Genomic DNA, 22,353 nt, shown 5'->3' with positions numbered 1-22,353 from the left:
GAGATGGCTGGGTGCATTGAGATGAGCAGATGAAGATGAGTGTATCCGTTTCCCAGGCTGCCATAGTTAATCACGATGCACTGGGTTTGGGGGCAGGTGCTTAAAACAATGGGAATTTATTCTCTTGGGGTTCAGGGGGCCAGAAGCCCCAGATCAAGATGTCATCGGGGTCTGCTCATTTGGAGGGTCCGAGGGAGAATCTGAGAATATGTCCCATGCCTCCCAGTAGCTTCTGATGGTTGCGAGCAATCTTTGGTTTTCCTTAGCTCATAAAGGCATCCAGCCGGTCTCTGTCTCTATCACTATATGGCTGTGTGTGTGTGTGTATGTGTGTGTGTGTCCGTCCCTTCCTTCCTTTTAAAAAATTTAATTTTATTTTAAAGTATAGCCGATTAACAATGTCATGATGATAGTTTCAGGTGCCCAGCAGTGACTCAGCCAAACCTATGTGTGTATCCATTTTCTCCCAAACTCCCTTCCCATCCAGACTGCTGCATTACGTTGAGCAGGGTCCCCTGTGCTATTCAGTAGGTCCTTGCTCCTTCCTTCCTATAAGGACACCAGTCCCTGGATTGAGGGCCCACCCAGTCCAGTATGCCCTCATCTCAATTAATCACAAATGCAAAGACTCTATTTCCAAGTAAAACCGCTTTCTGCAGTTCTGGGTGGGCACCGCTACAGGGAATGAGTGACTGAGAGCTCTGGATTGAGGGAGGAGCCCTTGGGGAAGCTCTCGGAGCATTGCAATCTGAGGGGACACTAACGCCATAGCACAACTCCTGGACTGGATATGAGGTAGGACTTGGGGGTGGGGGAGGCTTGAGAAGGAAGCAGAGACCTAGACACGAAGGGACTTGGGTGCCAGGCTGGGGATCTGGACATTATTCTGAGAGTGGGAGGGAGCAGTGTCAGGAAAGGGCTTCAAGCAAAGGGGAAGGGCATGGGAGGACTGGATTTGGGATGGAGGACTAGAGCAACTGAAGGGCCGAGGCCGGTGTTTATCAGTGGAGCCAGACCTTTCATCCTAACCTTTTATTGTCTTGTTTCATCCTTAGCCTTACTTGACCTTTCCCATTGGGACCAACCAGCACATTTTTGTAGGTGAGCCTGTTGTAGCACAAGGAAGCGGACCGTCTTAGCCAGCTTGTCATGGCCAAAGGCAAGCAGGGACAGGGACCCCACAGCGGCCTGAACGCCCCAGCGACACCTGGTTACCCCATCATGTCAGTTTGCCCTTGACATCACCCACCCTCACCCATGCCTGGCTCCACTGAGAGAGCTGAGACTCAGTGTCAGTAACAGAAGAAAAGTGTGCAGATCCTGCTCTAGAGAGGCTTCTGGTAGGGAACGTTCCAGAACAAATGGGAACACACACTCCATTTCCCCTCTCTTTCCCATTTCCTGCCTGGCAGTTTAGTGAAATCTTCAGTCCCATAAGAAGAAGGTAAAAGTCATCACCCAAGGCTTGTGCTTTTTGCAGTCTCGCAGAAACTGACCCCTAACCAACAGACTGGGATTTTTATTTCTGGGACTTGCTGCTGCTTCTCCGATCTTGTTGGTCTCGGGCTGCCCTAGAGGGAACACATTGTCCAAATCGGATTTGGCATCGGGTTGTCCCTGAGGCCCACAGGACCTCAGCTTGCCACCGCCTCGAGCCTCAGATTCTTCTTAACTTGCTTTCTAACAATCCACAGCCTTCTGCCTGCACCCTCCTCTCCCTCCTGCACTCCCTCCTCACCCTGCAGTGGTTTCTCCCCTGCTGGATCTGTGTTTGCTCTTGGCGGGCTGACTCGGTGGCTGGACACTCTGGCCCTGCCCCCCTTTCCAGCAACAGCTCCTGCTTTTGTTTGCTTGCCCTGAAGGAAGACCGCCGGGACGTGGGGGTCCAGACCCTCAGGAATGGAGCGACGCAGCAGCCTGGACCTGTCCTGGTGGATGCAGGCCGTAGTTTCTCCCTGACCCTGAGTCACTCTTCTGCTTTCTTTGGGTGGGACGTCTCACTAGGACAGGGGTGGCCACACGCTTCTCTTGCAACCCTTTGCTTGTGCACAGTACGCTTCAGTGTACAAGGGCTGTCGCAGCACTGTCCTGATTTCATGTACACGACAACCTTGTGTGTGCCACGAATGAGTGTCGTGGGTCTCCATGTGCTAGGCCCTGAGCGCCACACGTCACATCCGTGAACTCACATCTAACCTCCCTGAGTAAGGACACTTTTTACACAATTTTGTGAATGAGAAAATTGTGATTCAGAGAGGTTCAGCCCTTTGTCCAAGATTGCCCAGTTTTTATGTGATGGCGTGAGATTATAAAGAAGTCTCTCTGATCCCCAGCCTTTGGCCCTAACTGTGTGCTATACTATTCCAAGTAGTACCAAGTCCATTTTACAGATGAGTGAACTGAGGGTCTGGAGGGCATCGAGGAAATTTGAGATCACACAGTGGGTGAACAAGGAAATTCAAGATCACATGAGTGAACTTGAATTCAGAACTTTTTCCTGCCTGCTCTGAGCCTAACCCACCACTCCTTTAGGGTCTAGGAAGGAAGGAGGGCTGGTCAGTGGTGCTAGAAACATCACCTGAGCTGCTACTGTGTCTTGGATGAGGCCCCCGGAGCCCTTTAGGAGCCCAGCCTGGGGGGTGTCTGTTTCAGTGGGTCAGTGGCACTGTGAGCCCTTGATCCCTGGAATTCTCTTTGGCCCAAATTTTCACAGTAAAATCCTGATCTATAATGGAAGCCATATGGCCATTGGATTAGCTGAGAGCTTAGCTGGGGGGAGCAAAGGTCAGGACAGGCTGGGGAATGAGGGGCAGGGAGCCTGTACCCCAATAAGAGGGTTGGAGCCACTGGCTTGGGGTTACATCAAACGAGTCGGCAGATCATGAAGCTAAAGGTCCCAAGCTCAGCTTCCATCACAGTGGAGGGAGGGAGGTGGGGGGTTTCCCTCTGCTGCCTCCTCCTGGGGGTTCTCTGTGCTGGGAAATCTGTGTCTGAAGTTGCCCAGGTAAGTTGAGGAAGCAGAAGTGAGGCTGATTACACCTTGAGCACCTGGCCCTTCCCACCCCAAGCAGAACTGTGAATCCATGATGGAGTTCAGCCACACTGCCTACATCAACAGCCTCCTGTCTTTGGGCCTCTTTCCTCACATAACATAGGACAGGGATACCTAACATGCACAGGTGTGAAGCTAAATGAGAGAGCATATCCAAGTGTTCAGCTTCCCTGGTGGCTCAGATGGTAAAGCATCTGCCTGCAGTGCAGGAGACCTGGGTTCGATCCCTGGGTTGGGAAGATCCCCTGGAGAAGGAAATGGCACCCACTCCAGTACTCTTTCCTGGAAAATCCCATGGACAGAGGAGCCTGGTAGGTAACAGTCCATGGGGGTTGCAAAGAGTCAGACATGACTGAGCGATTTCACTTTCACTTTTCACTTTCATTGAAGTGTTTGGTCTACATTGAGAAGGGTTTGGGAATCCACGACAAGTTTTGCAGAATGAGCATCCTGGGGCAGAGGTAATATTGTGTGTTACTTGTTCAGTTGTGTATGACTCTTTGCAGCCCCATGGACTATATATAGCCCACAAGGCTCCTCTGTGGAATTCTCCAGGCAAGAATACTGGAGTGGATAGCCATTCTCTTCTTCAGGGGATCTTCCCAACCCAGGGATGAAACCTGGGTCTCCCACACTGCAGGCAGATTCTTTACTGTCTGAGTCACCAGGGAAGCCGTTAGGGGCAAAAGGTCAATCATTCATTCATTCATTCATTCAGCATTAAATATGTACTTCCTGAATGCTGTTGACAATAGCAGTAGCTGTGAGCAGTCACATGTGCCCCACACAACACTAAGTACTCTATGGGCATCTCACTTAGCCTCACAATGATCCATTGAGGTGCTACTGAATACTGCCTTCATATAACCCATGAGGAAACCAAGGCTCTGAAAGGCAGTGACCTAGTCAAGGTCATGCAGCCTCTAAGTAGGAGAACCTGGACTAAAACTGTGTCCCTCTGAGGTCAGCTCTTGGCCTCTGTGCATGATACAGGAGTTCCCCGAGGTGCTTTATGAGCTGATCCAGCACTGCATGGGTGACCTGGGAGGGTAGTTGGGATTTGATGGGGGAAGAGAGCCAATATGATGTGGTACGGTAATTGCCTGTGGACAGGTTGGTTAAGCCTCATCTTTCCCAGGTCAGTTTTGGCTCTGGGTCTGAGAACAGGGCCACACACCCATAACTGGAGTGGGCAGAGTGGGGATGAAGGGCTCTGGGAGCAGGGAAGGTCTGTAGGGAGGGTTACAGAGAACGAAACAACCAAAGATGAGAAGGGATGAATCAGGCAACAATGGAGCAAAATTAAAGTCTTCACTGCAGAGGCTGCCTTGAGACGTGCCCACTGAATCCTGGATTTGAAAACAGCATTTTCCCTTCCCTTCCTGGGGTTCCCTTTTTCTTTGTGCACCCTCACCATCTTTCTCACTTTTCTTTTCCTTCCCTATGGGCTGTACAATTGCTCTGCAGTAGCCACTGGCTATGCAGTGAAGAGCTGGGTTCACATTCCTGCTCCACCACATTTTGGCTTTTTATTCCCAGCTGGACCTAGGATCAAAGCCTGTGTGACTTTAAGCAATTCCGTAACCTCTCTGACTTTTCCTCATTTCATGTATGGAATGGAACATATAATCCCTTATCACAGAGGATTGTCTTGAAGATTAAATAAAATAACATTAAAAATAGTAAGGGGCGGGTCTACTGTTTTGTGTATGAAGTGATAGGGTTCTTCTTGCCTCCTTTTTCTCCTCACTCATTTTTCTTAGCATCTCTTCCGTCCACACTCCACCCTCTGTCGCTTGCCTTTCTTATCTCTGATGCAAAAAAACTGACAATACCACATCATACATGACTTCTAGACCTAGAGCAGTCTCTATTATATGTTCTGTGGAGGAGAAAGGGGTGTGTTCTTATTTTTCTGGGGCTCCAGTGGTGCCACACACACACATTTCATGCACACTTGACAGACTGCGCCCACCCACACACAGAAATACATATACTTAGAGCTTTGTTTGGTTTGTATATTTACTTCTGAGTTCTGACATCCAGAGAAACCTTCCTGGGGATCCCAGAGTAACTCATTGCCAGAGTCAAAACAGGGCTGTCAGCCATGCCTGCAGCCCTGGCCACCTCCGAGCCCACTCACCACCCACTCCCCATGGAGGTGATGAATTCTAGCTTAGAGAGCTGAAGGACTTGAAAAAAAGAATCATCATTTTTAGTCAACAGGACAGCTGAATCATTTTAGTAAATGATGTTCTTCTTAGCCTAAACAGGTATGCTTAACCGCAGTCATCTCCCCACCAAGGTAATCTGTTCAGGGTTAGTTAACATCTGTCATCTTTGCTAGATGTTATACAAGTGGTTTTCAGAAATTGCCCTTGCCTTTAATGAGTTAAGGCAGAACAATCAGCCAATGGGTATGGTCGAAAGAATACAGGTTTTAAAGCTAAAAAGCCAAACACACACACACACACACACACACACACACACACACACACACACACACACACACACACACACTCTCACGCTCACACTCTGAGGCTCAGAGCTTGCTCTGCTACTCAGCATCTGAGCTTCAGAGTCTCTTGATTTCTTCACCCCTCTCCTCCTAACCACAGGCATGGTCCTCCCCAACTCTTGGGTTACACAACAGGGACTCTACATAGTGGTCTGGAATCTCCCAGGCAAAAAGCACAGTATATACAGAAGAGAAGCAGCTATCCAAGGGGCTAGCCCTGCTCAATGCAGATGCTTCTGACAGAGTGAAAGAAGGCAGGCGAGGAGAACGCAGATCTTCCATGTCGGCCTTTGACAGGTGCTGTGGGCACCATAGATGGGCTTTAGAAACACCCCTGCCCTGGAGGAGCTCACGGAGCAGAGTATTTCATGAGTCTCATGAATCATGTAAGATCCGTTCATAAACACTTTACCTATTTCAATTTAATGTATGGTATGCAGACTCAACCAAATATTTACCAGTTGGATGTATTAGAGAAAAATAAACTGCAGTGTGCCTTAAACTCCTGATGAAAGGAGCCCTAGAAGAGCGCATGTGTTCATTCATTCATTCAATAAATATTTATGAAGTACCTACTTTGTCCCACGCCCCCTGTGGGGACTCAACATTAAAAAGGCTAGTGTTTCAGATAATAAAAGTATAGATGATACAGAAATTGTTTGACTTGTGTATTCCCAGCAGGATGGAAGAAAGACTGCTGTCCCTTGAGCCCTCCGTGGATTCTTTCTAGAGACCAGGAAGCAAGGCTGAGAGGGTGTGTTCAAATGGCCTGGGGTCACTCAGCTGGTGAGAGGCAGAGTCGGGACTCAGACACTCTAGATGTGAAGCCACCACCCTAGTATTTAGCGGCATGCATCTCTCGGACATGCTCATCACTCAGCTCATTTGTTCCTCGTGGGGACTCCTGAAGAAGGAAGGGCAGGGGTTCTTGCTGACCATTATACAAGTGAAAAGCAAGGCTCAGAGAGGTGAAGCAGTTTCTCCAACGTCACACAGCTTGTTGGTGAGAAAGCTAGGTTTGGAAACGGTGTCACTCCGCGGGCTCCGGAGGCTCCGAGAGCCAAACCCAGGGATCGTGGGCTGCGTGTGGTGGACGGCGACCCCTCTCTGGCACTCCAGCCCAAAGAACAGGGGTCCACTTGCGTGTCCTTCTTCCCTCCCGCTCCAGGGTGGCCTCATTGCCCTGCTGTTGCTGCTGCTGGTGTTCACGGTGGCGCTGTACGCCCAGCGGCGCTGGCAGAAGCGGCGTCGCATCCCCCAGAAGAGCGCCAGCACGGAAGCCACGCACGAGATTCACTACATCCCGTCTGTGCTGCTGGGCCCGCCGGCCCGGGAAAGCTTCCGCGCCTCCCGGCTGCAGGCGCATAACTCGGTCATCGGCGTGCCCATCCGCGAGACGCCCATCCTGGATGACTACGACTACGAAGAGGAGGACGACCTGCCCCGGCGGGCCAACCACGTCTCCCGTGAGGACGAGTTCGGCAGCCAGGTGACTCACAGCCTGGACAGCCTGGGCCGACCAGGGGAAGAGAAGGGTGACTTCGAGAAGAAAGGTGAGTCTTGTTGCATCCCACCTTCCCGGGGGGTCATTTTAGGGAGCTGGGGAGAGGCGCAGGAGCTGAACGGTAGGAGAACACAGGAAGTGTTTTCTGGGATAAGCCATTTTTGACTTATGGCCAACTTCTATTGGGTTTTCAGAGTTCCTTTCTTCTTGATTCTTTGGTGATGGTGAGGGGGGAAAAAATAAAGACTGTCAGTATTCTTGGAATTAGAATTTTTAGGAGCGTCAGAAGTTATGTAGTTCAGCATCTTTTAGTGTTTCTTGATTGCCTCCCTGGATGGCCTTCTCACTCCTCAGGAGAGAGCTCATCTCACTTGCAGACCCTACTGTTGGAAGGTTTTTCCTTAGACTGAGTTGCAGTCTGTTTCTCTGGCTCTCCATATCAGAAACTGAATCTGAAATTTCCTTCTCCAAGACAGCTCTTGGGAAATATGACAACAGGGAGAAAAAAAGGCACCTGGTAACTTTTAGAAATCAATATCAACAAATAATCCCAGTTTCTTCTGCCACTCTGATGTGACATATTTTCAGACATTTCGCCATTCTAGTCACTGTCCTCTAGATGGAGATTCTAATTTTTCATGTCTTGGAGTGTAACACCAGAAGTGACACTCTGTTCCTCAAGGTGGGAATGCTCCTGTGTTGAGAAAAATGCAATTTTCACCTCCTTTTTGCCTGGTGTTATGCTTCTGTTCATGCAGCTTGAGTCACATTTGTTTTTTTGCAGCTGTTGCTGACTTGTGGTTGACTTTTAGATGACTAAAACCTCTCACTTTTTTTCATATATGCTATTGCCAAGACCCATTCTCATTGTTCTGTTGGAGGACGATTGATTATTTAGACCTGAATACAGGATGTGCTTATATCTGTCTTTTTTCAGTGTCTATGCCTCCAGTTTGTTTATAGATGAAATTTGGCTATTTTTCCTTTAGGAAAATGCTATAGAATCACTGTTCTGCCCTTTTTTCCCTCCTATATCATCTTTATGACCCTGGTGATGGTGATGTGTTCAAGGTTTGGCCCAGAGGCTCTAGTCTTAGAACTACTCCTGTTTGTGAGCCAAGAGAAATCATCATCACTGCTCAGACCAGTCCTGAGCTGTGAACTTAACATTCTTTCCTCCTGCACTCAAGGTCCTTTTTCTCAGATCCATCTTTCCATGATGCTCAGTGGAAAATAGGAACTTTAGGAATTTCTTAAAAAGGAGACATTTTTGTCAAGGTTAGAAACCTAGGGAGGGAAGAGAGTGGTACAGTAAGTAAGAGAACAGTTTTGGGGTTGTTTGGACCTGAGTTCAAATCTTGTCTCCTTTGTTTGCTGAACAACCTACAAAAATGGGAATTCAATCTTCCAAGTCTCAGACTCCTCATTGAAGGATTTTTGGAAGGATTAAATATAAAAATCAATGTATACCAAGTACCTAGCAGAAGGCCTAGGATATGGTACCTGCCGAATCCCTGAGAGCTGTACCTGTAGACCTCAGGCCCTCGGTCTTTGCTGGGTTCCTAAGACGCTCCCTAATCCAGCTCCCTGTTCCCTGCCTGCCTCCCTCTAGGTGCCAGCCGCCATTGTTTGCTCAGTGCCCTGGAATGTCCACATCATTTCCCTTCTCCGCCGTGATCTCTTCTGTCTTTGAACTGTTGGTTTACTGACAGTCTCCTCAATTCTTCACTTTGTCAAACATTACTTATCATTTTTTGTGTGACTTTTCATCTTAGAACAAGTGCAGTCTGCATTGGTTTCATTCTTCACAGCGCTGCCTAGCGCAGTGCCTCTCGTGTAAAGAATGTCCAGCAAATGTCAGACAAGAAAGATGGCCCGAGAGACTGAGGTTATTCAGGAGCCATGCCATCAGGTCATAGCACCCTGCTTCTCTTGTCTAAAGAAGAAAGTCCCTTGGACATGACAGAAAGCATCATCCCGTTTTCCTAGATGTGGACTTTGTAGCCTAATTTATTAAGCCCTCCTGTGTTTATATGGAAAATGGGTGAATTAGCGACCAGTTTGCTCATCTCTTGGGCTTCCCTGGTAGCTCAGATGGTAAACAATCTGCCTGTAATGTAGGAGACCGGAGTTCAATCCCTGGGTCAGGAGGATCCCTGGAGAAGGGAATGGCTACCCACTCCAGTATTCTTGCCTGGAGAAGTCCATGGATAGAGGAGCCTGGTGGGCTACAACCCATGGGGTCGCAAAAGTTGGACACAACTGAGTGACTAACTTCTTCTTCTGCCCATCATAGTTTTGCTGTGGGGCTCAAATAATAAATGCACTGCAAACCCCAAAGAAGTTTCCCTAGAGTGGGATTTGTTTTTCACACTACAGTCTTCCCCAGCCTGGCCAAGAGGAGAGGTCTAGAACCTCCTTCAGTTCCTGGAGTGGGCTGTGATTACTTTGAGCTTATCGCTTACCACTGTTCAATAATAGTTTCTCTTTCTGTCTCCTACTCTAGATGTAGAGACTTTTTTAAAAAAAAATATTTCTTTTTTTAATTGAGGTATAATTAATATGCAGTCTTGCATTAGTTCCAGGTATACAATGATTCAGTATTTGTCCATGTTGAGAAATGATCACCACAATGCCTAGTTAACATCCATGGCCTCACAGCATGACAACATTTTTCTTGTGATGAGAACTTGACTTTCTTAGCAACTTTCAAATATACAATAGAGTATTATTGACTCTAGTCATCATGGTGTACATCCCAGCCCCGTGACTTTTGAAAGCAAGGGCAGTTTCACTAATGTCCAGCACAGTAACTAATGCCTAATAGGTGCTCTGAAAATGCCTGTTGGCTAAATGATTCCATCAGTCGAATAAATCCAAGTATTGGCTAGAGCCCCAAGTTCTCAGTTCCAGGCCTCGAGCTATCTCACTGTCCTCAAATCTGGGGATTCTAGAAACCAAAATGTTGACCGAGGCCATCAGTAGTGATGGCCAGAACCCAGCAGAGAGCAGCCCCTGGTTGGGGATGAACCTAGAGTCTGTTATACAAAGTGGAGTAAGTCAGAAAGAGGAAAGCAGATACAGTATACTAAAGCATACATATGGAATCTAGAAAGAGGGTATTGACGAACCTATTTGCAGGGAAGGAATGGAGGCACAGAGGCAGAGAATGGACTTTTGGACACCGAGGAGGAAGGAGAGGGTGGGACGGATGGAGAAAATAGCATCAACAAATCAGTTCAGTCTCAGTCGAGTCTGACTCTTTGCAACCCCCTGGACTGCAACATGCCAGACTTCCTGTCCATCACCAACTCCCGGAGGTTGCTCAAACTCATATCCATCGAGTCGGTGATGCCATCCAACCATCTCATCCTCTGTCATCTCATCCCACCATCTCATCTTCATCCTCTCTCTATGTATATATGTCTTGTGTAAGACGAATAGCTGGTGAGAAGCTGCTGTGTTACACAGGGAGCCCAGTCTGGAGCTCTGTGATGAACTAGAAGGGTGGGATGAGGGGTAAGTCAGGCTCAAAAGGAAGGGAACATATGTATAATTATGGCTGATTCGTATTATGGTAGGGGGGAAAACAAATCAGTGTAAAAATTTTTTTAGAAAAATTCCAGTAAGCCTCCTGGGAAATGGAAGCTGAAGCCTGACCCGTCCCGGGTCTCTCCCAGGGCGTGGCAGAGTCCAGGTAAGAGCCCCGGCCTCTTGGCCAGACAGCACCCCTGCTGTCGATAGCTGTCATGCTCAACGGCCCACGTGGCATCATGCTGACTGCCCATTTCACTGGGGGTGGGGCCTTCCAGGACTTGTGTTCCTTAAAGAGAATCCCCAGGCTTGCCCTTTCAGTCATCGGACGTGTCCGTTACTCATGTGTGCAAAGCATGCATTCCTGATTCTTGAATGACAGAGCCTGCGCAGGGGACTGAATCACGCTGGATCCAGAGGATACAGGAGACGCACTCCTGAGAGAGGGGAGGTGCTCTGATCTCCCCTCCTCCTCGGGTCCTGCAGAGTCTGCACACTCTCAGCTTCACACTGCAGCACGTCTTAAAGATAACTTTGTCCCTTGTGCTTTCTTTCAAGCAGAATTCTATCTAAACAATAACAAAACCAGACGCTTATTTTCTGAAATCAACTTCAGATGAGACGCATACAAGAGAAATCTAAAGAGAACGAGTGGTGAATGCATGAGAAATAAGACCCAGTCCTTGCAAGGCAGCCTGGTGCGGTGGGGATGAGCAGGTGGGCTCAGGGCCCTGCTGTTGTCTGCACTGGCTGCGTGGTCCTGGTGAACCTCTTCGCCACCTGCAAACTCATGCCTTCATCTCACCCGCTTTCATCTGACCACATTATTCCTCTGACTTTGCTTTAAAATGAAGTGCAGTCTGAAATAAAACCAAGCACTTCATTTAATACTCTACCCAGCTGCCCTTAGATCTGATAAGGGTGGGGAAGGAAGACGTGTGGGCAGGAAGAAAGTAGGAGATGCATTTTCCCTGGGTCCAGGCAGGATACTGGTCACCCTGTCCATGCAAAGGTGGTGGCTAGGGGCTGTGGTTGCTGTGCTGTGGCCTCTGAGCTCCTGGGGCCTCCTTGCCTGGACAGAAGGGGACAGTTCTGCTGGCAGATTGTGGAACATACAGCAGCAGCAGCTCAGGCTGAATATGCTTCCTGTTGCCTTGGGTAGTTTTTGGAGAGACTCATTAGATCCTTTCTTTCTGGGGGGACCTGGGAACAACTATAGGAGAAGGCAATGGTACCCCACTGCAGTACTCTTGCCTGGAAAATCCCATGGACAGAGGAGGCTGGTAGGCTGCAGTCCATGGGGTCGAGAAGAGTTGGGCACGACTGAGCAACTTCACTTTCACTTTTCACTTTCATGCACTGGAGAAGGAAATGGCAACCCACTCCAGTGTTCTTGCCTGGAGAATCCCAGGGACGGAACAACTGTGTATTTTGTCCGGAGCAGACAGATATCAGGAGCTGGGCAAGTCCTATAAAAGTCATTCCCAGAGGGGATGAAATGATATTGCCAAGGGCTAGCCCCACCTACACCTCTCACATTTAAAATTTGTCCTTAGATTCAAACTACTTCATCATATTTGAGCACCTCCTGTTATTTGCAGCTTGGACCTTCAGGTAATAGGGGATAACCTGGAGGCAGAGGGAGAAACTTTGTTTATCAAGAGACAAAGCCTGAATTCCGATACCCCTAGAGCACTATACTGAGCAGGCTGACTTTCAGCCAATACATACCCATGTGAACATACCCTTTGTTAAGCCCTGAAATTCTTCTATGCCAGCCATTAAGAAGCTTGTTGCCCTGAATGCCCCACTCCCATGCCCTCCCACTGCCTGGCCATCACACCCCCTCCCAAGGACCCTCCTGAGGTCCCTGCCATCTAGGAACAGGTCAGCTTTAGAGTGCTTCTCCAGGATAATGGCTGGCAGCTCATGTTGCTGGTTAATCCCTGTACTTTAGATGTTCTTAGGTATTGCGAGCATCACCCTTCATATCACCTTAGCCAGTTGCTGGGAATTTAATCATGTCAATATGTGACTACTCAGCATTGCGTTGGGTCCATAACAGAAACTTGATGCATTTTAATTCCAATTCTCCTTATCCGTGCTTAAATTTATGTCTCCCTTTCCTGAATATTATGCATGGAAGCTCAAGGAAATTAAAATAACAGATTTATCACTTTATCAAGGGACAGAGTAGGGGATGGCTGAATGGATATTGGGTTTTCTTAATTTTGTTTTATTATCAGTAAAGAATTGTATACTATTTGTAATAGAAGGATGTGAGGGGAGTGGAGGGAAGGAGTGAGAGAAGGAAAGGGAGAGAGAAAAGAAAGAAAACAGGGAGGGAGGAAGGAAGGGGTGTGAGTTGCATAAAACAAGAACTAAAAACCCTTCCATTGTCTCGCTACCGCATCCCACTAATGGGACCCAAAGGCTAATCATTGAAAATAGTTTGATTTATAATCTTCTAGCATATTTTCCAGCATACCTACATATGGAATGTATGTGTTTTATGTATATGGTATAGATAAGATATATGCATTTTGCACCCGGATATACAGTAATAGGGCTATCTCAGCCATGCATATCATTTTGCAGCAGTTTCATAGTTTACCAAACAGTGTATGAAAAGCATCTTTCCGAGTCAACCCTGCACGCCTATCTTCTTTTGGAAAGCTCTATAAGATTCCAGGATTGGAACACACCAGTCACACCAGCATTTGCTCTACTTTTCATTTTTGCTGATTATTATCTCAATTTGCTGCACTCACAGTGAGTCAGTATACATCCTTGTACACACACACACACACACGCATACACACAAACATACATATTTTTGCAAAATTTAAGGCTGTTTCTATAAAACAGATGCCTAAAAGCAGAATCTCTGTATTAAAGGGTGCACATTACACACTTATAATTACAGATTACACATTTACAGTTTGGGGAAATACCACCACAAGCATTCACTTTAGAATTTGTTTTGTACTCTCAAGGGGGCCTGTACATCTTCTATACAAATCTGCACAAACCACCCACTGCCCCATCACCTTGACAATTCGTATACTATTCATGGACCTTTCTGAGCTTTATATATATATATACACATACACACACATATATATAATAGTTGCCTTCATTTTAAATATGCAATTTTCACTTTTGATTTTCTTTTCTGATTGGTCCAAATTATCTTCTTTGTCAGAAGTCAGTCTTCATGGTTACTCGAGCAGTGATTCTTAGGTGAAGCAATGCCAAATAAAGGCTTGGCTTCTCTGTCCCACTTCGGTTCAGGACCTAAGGTAGGAAAAGAAAAAAAAGAAATGGCATCAGATACAAGCAGTGGTCCACATTTGATACATGGCGAGGGGTCACAGTCTCTCTGACATGGACCAGTAGGCTAAAACTTACTGTTGCTCAGAATTATGGATCAGAATGTTTCAGGGTAAATGGGACCCTTGTGGAGAGAATGGAGTAGGCGGGACTTTCTTGAGTCCCTATAGGAGTGCAGCTGCTGTCTTATACATTATCTCATTGAGCTATTTGTAATGAACCCCGAGGGGAAGCTAGATGAAAGAGGTGAATAGGAAGCCAGAGCCGCTGCTGCTGCTGCTGCAGATGACAGCTAACCTCCACTTGTGATAACCACTGTCTGGGAACTTTCTAGGAATTATGGCAGTTACACATCTCAACAGCCCTAAGGGTTGTGCAGTGATATTTCCCCACCTTACAAAGCAGGAGACTGAAGCTGAGAAGGGTTAAACGATGTGTCCAGTCATGCAGGGGAAAGTAGCTGAGCCATGTCAAAACTCTGGCACGTGAGCTATCATGCTAAGGGGCCGAGCCAGGATGTGAACACAGGACCTCACACTGAATTATATGATCTTTGGGAAGGTGCTGAGCTCCTGCTGTCCCGGGGATGTAGCTGGAGCCTAGAGCCCATGAGCTAGCTTCACTCTCAGATTCGGGAGGAAAAATAGGCAACTAGCATCTGTTCTCCAAGGCAGGACACTGCTGCGGAGTGATTCTGAGCTTCTAAATCGGCAGAAGGGATTTTGCAGCAGGGAGATCACAGTTTTTTGGAATGTTTTGAGTGGTCCCCAAGGGTGTAGGGAACTCATGTTTGGTGTCAATAAAGCACTCTAGGGTGACAGGCAACTGAGAAGGTGTTTATTAACTCTTCTGACATCCCCTGTGAATGCCATGTAAATGTCACTTTTGGGTGGCGCTTTCTAAAATTTCAGAGCTCTTTCCTAGTCAACACCTTATTCGATGCCTTACCTGGGTGTTCAGATTTCTTAACTCAGAGATGGTAGTCTGTTTCCAGCTTCCTCATCTTCACCTCTGCTCATACATCCCCTCTTCAGGCCACATCCGTCTTCCTAATGTTTTCAAAACACCTCAGCCTCACATACCTTCCTGCTTGCATGCCTATCCTCCACTTCCTTACACAGCATTCACTCTGTTATGATCCTTCTGTCCATAGCAGTTTCATGCTTAAAGTTTTGCAGAGTTCTCACTGCTCTTGATCCCCACCCTCTGTGCTCAGCCTCCATGGCCTCCTCTCTGTTCTGCAAACTTGCTAAGCTTCTCCCACCACAGACCATTTGCATATGCTGTTATTGTCCTTATCTGCAAAAAAAAATCCTCCCTTTCCTCCCCTAATCTGTCATGGGTGATTCCTTCTCATCATTCTGGTCTCAGCTTAAATACTACTTCTTCAGACAAAGCTCTTTTCCCTATGAGTTCTTCTCTTTTGTTTTCTGTAATGGTACATTTTTAAAAATTATTTGGATTAATTTATTAAATATTTTGCTACTCTGATTAGACTCAGGATTCTGTGAGACCATGGTCCAGATCTGTTTGCGTTGTTCTGTGCCTAACAGAATGACTGGCACATTTTTCGTTGTTGTTGCTAAGTCATGTGCGACTCTTTTCTACCCTCTGAGCTGCAGTGCACCAGGCTTCCCTGTTCTTCACCACATCTCAAACTTCTCTTCATGGAGTCGGTGATGTCATCCAACCATCTTATCCTCTGTTGCCCCCTCTCTTTCTGCCTTCAGTCTCTCCCAACATCAGGGTCTTTTCCAATGAGTCAGCTCTTTGCATCAGGTGGCCAAAGTATTGGAGCTTCAGCTTCAGTATCACTCCTTCCAATGAATATTCAGGGTTGATTTCCTTTAGCATTGACTGGTTTGCTCTCCTTGCAGTCCAAGGGACTCTCAAGAGTCTTCTCCAGTACTAGTTTGGAAGCATCAATTCTTTGGCACTCAGCCTTCTTTATGGTCCAACTCACATCTGTATCTGACTCCTGGAAAAAGCATATCTTTGACTATATGGCCTTTGTTGGAAAAAAATGATGTCTCTGCTTTTTATTTTTTTTATTTTAATTTTATTTTTTAACTTTATTTTAACAATATTGTATTGGTTTTGCCATATATCAAAATGAATCCGCCACAGGTATACATGTGTTCCCCATCCTGAACCCTCCTCCCTCCTCCCTCCCCATACCATCCCTCTGGGTCATCCCAGTGCACCAGCCCCAAGCATCCAGTATCATGCGTCTCTGCTTTTTAATATGTTTTGTCTAGGTTTGTCATAGCTTTCCCTTCAAGGGTCAAACATCTTTTAATTTCATGGCTGCATAATAGATGTTGAAATACATGTTGAGTCAATAGATGGAGGAATAGATAAATGAGTGAAGAGGCAGATGGTTATCTTAGTGTCTTTCCATAGGCTGGTAACCTTTGCATGGATCCTTTATCCTTTTTCTGAACCATACATACTGTGTTTAGTATTTTCTTATTTTTTTAAATTTTATTTTATTATTTAATTTTACAATATTGAATTTAGTATTTTCAAATCAGCAATTTACTGAATCTTCCCATGCATCTCATAAGAAAGAAATTATTCATATCAAACTTTAGAGCTCATCTCAAAGTTATAGAGCCAGAAGTTAAGACATTGGCATTTGAACTCAGCTTTGTCTCATTCCCAAGCATGTTCCCAAGGACTTCTCAAGCATGTCCCAAACCCAGGCATGTTCTGAAGATAGCACGATATAATCCTGTCAACTTATTTGATCAGAAGAGAGAAAACATGGGCTTAGAATGCTAGCAAGCTGTGTCTTACTGTTGTGTTCATTAAGTGTTGACCACAATGAGAAACATTTTGCACTGTGACCACACACATATGCTTTTTTAAAATCATAGTTGATTTACAGTGTTTCAGATACAGGGCAACGTGATTCAGTTATACACATGCATGTATGTTTCTGCTTTGCCACATTCTTTTTCATTATATGTTATTACAAGATATTGAATATAATTCCCTGTGCTATACAGTAGGTCCTTGTTTATTTTACGTATAGTAGTGTGTATCTGTTAATCCCAAACTCCTAAATTATCTCTCCTCCCAAGCCTTCCCCTTTGTTAACCATAAGTTTGTTTTCTGTGTCTGAATTTTGTGAATAAGTTCATTTGTATTATATTTTAGATTCCACATAGACATTGATGATATTTGTGACATCATATGATATTTGTCTTTGTCTGACTTACTTGACTTAATATGACAGTTTCTAGGTCTATCCATGTCGCTGCAAATGGCCTTGTTTCCTTCTTTCATGGCTGAGTAATATTCCATTGTATATACATTTCCCACTTCTTCTTTATCCATCCGTCTGTTGATGGACACTTACATTGCTTCCATGACTTGTCTATTGTAAACAGTGCTGCTGTTTACAATAGAACACTGGGGTGTGTGTGTATCTCTTTAAATTAGAGTTTTCATCTTTTCTGGATATATACCCAGGAGTAGTATTGATGAATCACAGGAGTCTATTTTTAGTTTTTTTTTACGGAACCTCCATACTGTTTTCCATGGTGGCTATCCTAATTTATGTTCTAACTAACAGTGTAGGAGGGTTCCCTTTTCTCCCTATCATCTCCAGCATTTATTATTTGTGGACTTTTCTGATGATGACCGTTCTGACCGTAGTGAGGTGACACCTCATTGCGGTTTAGGTTTGCCTTTCTCTAATAGTTGGTGACATTGAGCATCTTTTCCTTGCCCGATGGCCATCAGTATGTCTTATTTGGAGACACATGTTCTTGTGAATGAGTGTATATCTGTGTCTACAATAAGTTTGGCAAAAGAATCCTTCCCGTATTGCATGTGGCGTGCTCTGATCATTTTCTGTTCTTCTTTGCCATCTCTTTGATGTTGGTCTGAACCCCTGAGTTGATTTCACAGTTTATGAGGGGGTTATCGCCTGAAGTTCAAAGTCCTTTCAGCCTCAGGGGCTGCGTTGTGCTGGGGTATCCACAAGGAGGTAATCCCTAAGTGCTGGGTCTGTGACGGCTTCCGGAGGTGTTTCTGGCCTGGAGAGGTGAAGTCTGACTGTCATTAGACTCAAGGTAAGTGGTTGGTGGAGGAACTAGGAATGGCGCCCGAGACAGGCAGCACGGTGTGCGGCAACTTTGTGTCTTGCCCCTCTGTCCTTGTGGCCAGCCCAGTGGAGTTTTCACCAACCCCCCTGCACCATCATCTCTTGAAACTTCACCACCTGCCCTCCCAAATGAACTTTGTGTCTCTTTCGTCTTCTTTCCTTGTTTATTTTTGCTTTTACCCCCTCCCCCCAACCCTGCTCCCTGCCTGGGAAAGACCACCCATTCTTTAAGCCACAACTCAACACCTTCCTCTTCCCAGCTGTCCCAGGGCCCAGAAAGAGCTTCTCAGAGAGCTTGGGGAAAGTCCTTCCTAACAACGGCTCTTATTTTGACATCACCTTCAGGGTGCTTCCCGGGCTACCAGGGATCAGTGGAAAGCAAGATAGGCAGCATCGTTTCAAACTGGGCTGTATACTGGGATTCCAGCTCTGCAGCACACAAAGAAGAAAGCTTTGAATATGACTTTCTTCCACCAGACTACCCTGATGTCTTCACACCTAACTGCCTCTCCCCTCTCCTTGTTAAAAGCACTATTTGAAATCTGCAGTGGAAACTGTTCCAGGGCCTGTTTGCTGTACCTTCTGGCTCCTGGGCACCTTTATCAGCCATTTGCAGACAGCTGCCAGTATAGTTCCTGCATCTTCTCTTTGGGTACACCTCCCCCTTACTACTCAGCCATTCACCCACTCACTGTTCATGTATTTAACAGACCTTTACTGAGCACCTTGAGCACCTACTGTGTGCAAGGCACCGTATTTAATGCAGAAGATACAGAGCAAAATGGGAAATGGTCCTTTCCTAAAAGGTCACAGTTTAGAGGGGTATAAAACAGTAATAGCTGCTTTATTTTATATAGTCTTTGAACATTTATAGAATGGCTTCATAAACAGTATATGATAAACCCTGGGTGTTACTGAACCTTTTTGAGAGAGAAGGAAGGAACCTTACTCGGCTCAGAGAAATGAAACCACTCACACCCCACAGTACAGAGCCAGTGTGGGGGCGAAGCTCTACTGAAACCTACATCTCTTGAGTTCGGGTTCACTGCTGTCTGCATTTTGCCACACTGTATTCATCCCTGCAGTATCCTGAATATCATTTGGCAAGCAACTTGTTACATCCACATTGCCTCTCCTTCTTAATTTTAAAGGTCATAAATTCCTAGTCTTTGGAAGTATTCACAGAGGATTGAGTAGCCATTTGTTAAGGATGGTGTAGCAGTGTTGGAGATTTAGACACAATTTAAGCAATCCCTTCTAATTCTCAGGCTGTAACATTTGAACAAAGAGAGCTACCATGTGTTTGAAAATATAGGTTCCTTAAAACTAGTTAGCCTAGAAAGTATCCGATTTTAGACAGTTTTTCTTTTCTTTTTCTTTGAACTGCAGCTGATCACTTGTAGCATGTTAGAAAACTCATTTTTGCTCCAATTCATCATACTATGTAGCAGAGTTAAGGAGGCTATGGAAGATGAGAGCCTGACTCTGCAACAAAGTTTTGACTTTGATTTCTAAGCCCTGCCCCTCCCAGACCTTGGCCCTGGTGCCTGATTGTCTGGGCTTGGCAAAGCAGAAGGGAGCAGTGCCTCCGACAGACAGGAGCTCAGCATCCCCAGACAGCCATCCTCTGAGCTGTCTCCACACTCTCTAAAATAAGATATAGACGGAGATTTGTCATGGGATCACCAACAGGAATGTCACCAATGCTGTCACCAGAGCCCCTTAAAATGTCACTTCCCAGCATTAATTGCTGTGATAGCAAAACAAACGGGCGTTCTCTGAACACTTGCTCTCCCCCTCCTGCCTCGTGATCCTCTCTCCATGCTCCCTCACAGCCCCCTCCTCTCTGTCGCCAGGGACCCTTGGGGCATCCTGACTTGATTAGACTGTGCCCGGCGAGGCGGCCCCACCGCACAGTGACAGATGAGGGTGAAGGAGGTTTGATAAATGTCGGGGGCTGGAGAGGCTGTTCCCTGATTGATCAGAGCTGGAGCAATTTCCCAGCAGTCAAGGGACTCTGTACCTCCCGTCCTGGCCTCCCTTGAAATGGCTGGAAGTCACCCGTTTGAGGTCTGAGTATCCCAGAGCGCAGGTTGCTCAGCCTCAGGCCTCCCATGGGGACTCATCCCGCTTTGGTTTCTTTGTCCACTCGGGAGTGCAATAAATCGCTATGTCTACCCACAATTAAGATCGATCCTTATTTGTCCTAATACTTCCTAGTTATAAAAGTTATAGATGCTAAATTTAGAAAGCTTAAAAAAATAAAGTGTAAATGATCATTTTTCAGAATACCTCTTCAAATTGCCACAGTAACGTTTTACCGTGTTTCCTTTTTTTCTTTTCTCTTCTTTTACATATTGAAAGAAAAACCTATATAATTTTCTCTTATACTTTTATTAAATATCATAAATATTTCAGTATGTTTATCATTCTGCTGTAAAACTATCTCATAGCTGATTTATTGATGAACGTCTCAGTTGCCTTCTTTTCTCCCTTGCCATTTTGTTTTCGTCAGCAACAAACGTTTTGTACTTAAATTTGTTTTGCACCATTCTGGTTTATTTCCTCAGGGTGTATTCCCAGGAGTAGAATTACTGAGTAAAACGGTCTGAATGTTTTAAATTTCCTGATACATGTTTAGCGCAACACCCCTGTGTCAGGAAGTCTCAGGAAACATGTGTTAAATAAGGAAACATTTTTCCATCTACATTTTCATTCATTAATTCAACAAGCTTTAATTAAGTACCTATTACGTGCTGCTGCTAAGTCACTTCAGTCGTGTCCGACTCTGTGCGACCCCATAGACGGCAGCCCACCAGGCTCCCCCGCCCCTGGGATTCTCCAGGCAAGAACACTGGAGTGGGTTGCCATTTCCTTCTCCAATGCATGAAAGTGAAAAGTGAAAGTGAAGTCGCTCAGTTGTGTCTGACTCTTAGTGACCCCATGGACGGCAGCCCACCAGGCTCCCCTGCCCCTGGGATTCTCCAGGCAGGAACACTGGAGCGGGTTGCCATTGCCTTCGTATCAGGCACTAATTGTTGTTGTCTAGTTGCTCAATCGTGTTCAGCTCTTTGTGATCCCATGGATTGTAGTCTGCCGGGCCCGTTTATCCATGGAATTTCCCAGGCAAGAATACTGAACTGGATTCCCATTTCCTTCTCCAAGGGATCTCCCCAACCTGGGGATCGAACCCGCTTCTCTAGCATTGGCAGGCAGATTCTTTACCACTGAGCCACCAGGGAGGCCCATCAGACACTAATTAGGGTGAGGATAAAGCAGTGAGTAAAATATGTACAAATCTATTTTATTGAGCTTTCTATTGAGTATGGAAAGACCATAAATAAACAAAGGAGAAAATATATAAGATACATAATTAAATAAAAATATAACTTTTATAAATGTCTATTTTATATGAATAAATTATATACAGTCTTGTATAGTATATGGGCTTCCCAGATGGTGCTAGTGGAAAAGAAGTTGCCTTTAAGAGACTTAAGAGACAGAGGTTTGATCCCTGGGTCAGGAAGATCCCCTGGAGGAGGAAATGGTAGCCCACTCCAGTATTCTTGCCTGGAGAATCCCATGGACAGAGGAGCCTGGCAGGCTATAGTCCATGGGGTTGCAAAGAGTCAGACATGACTAAAGCAACTCAGCATGCCCATATTATAAAACCATTATGATTACAGTGGGAAAGAAACAAAAGGAAGGGAATTAGGACCTGCAGGAAAGGTCTCAGCAATGAGGTGACCTATAGTAGATGAAGGACTAGTAGATATAGACTTACATCTATAGTAGATCTAAGTCGATGAGGACAAATCTATAGTGGATGAAAAAGTAAGCCTTGTGAATATATGAGGAAAGAGCTTTTCAGGCAGAGGGACTAGCAAGTGCAAAGCTCCTGTGCTGGGAGCATTCAGGAAGACGAAATCCCAGTAGGAGGAAGACAGCGGTAGAATATGCTGGATCACAGAGGCGCTGAAAAGCAGGTCAGAATCTCACCTAATCTGCTCGAGCTAATTTGAGACCTTGGACCAGTCACTTCATTTCTCTAAACCAGTGGTTCTCAACTAGGGGTGGTTTTCCCTTCCTAGAGACATTGATTTGTCATGACTGGAGGAGGGGTAGAGAATGCTACTGGTATTTAGTCCTGGGGATCAGGGATGCTGGTGAACACCCTGCCATGCACAGGACAAATCCTGACGGTAAAGAATCACCCAGCCCAAAATGTCAGGAGGATCAAGTTTGTGAAACCCTGCTGCAAGCTTCAGTCTGCACATTGGTAAAATGGAAAAGCCAAT

At 45.9% G+C, this 22,353-nt stretch overlaps 1 protein-coding gene across 12 annotated transcripts in view; it reads left to right on the top strand.

The window, feature by feature from the left end:
• ASTN2 (astrotactin 2) overlaps positions 1–22,353 on the top strand; it is a 1,042,634-nt gene that overhangs the window by 220,629 nt on the left and 799,652 nt on the right. For all 12 annotated transcript variants that reach the window (XM_086413912.1, XM_086413911.1, XM_086413910.1 and 9 more), the window contains one exon: positions 6,739–7,123. In XM_086413912.1, coding sequence (XP_086270038.1) covers positions 6,739–7,123 — 385 coding nt within the window. The remainder of the gene's footprint in view (positions 1–6,738; positions 7,124–22,353) is intronic.

Source organism: Bos grunniens, chromosome 8, assembly GCF_055505025.1.
Source record: "Bos grunniens cultivar Pamir isolate PY7600 chromosome 8, Bosgru_T2T1.0, whole genome shotgun sequence".
In the NCBI taxonomy this organism is placed as follows: Eukaryota; Metazoa; Chordata; class Mammalia; order Artiodactyla; family Bovidae; genus Bos; species Bos grunniens.
The sequence above is the reverse complement of the archived record's forward strand: the minus strand, read 5'-3'. Positions and strand labels throughout refer to the sequence as shown.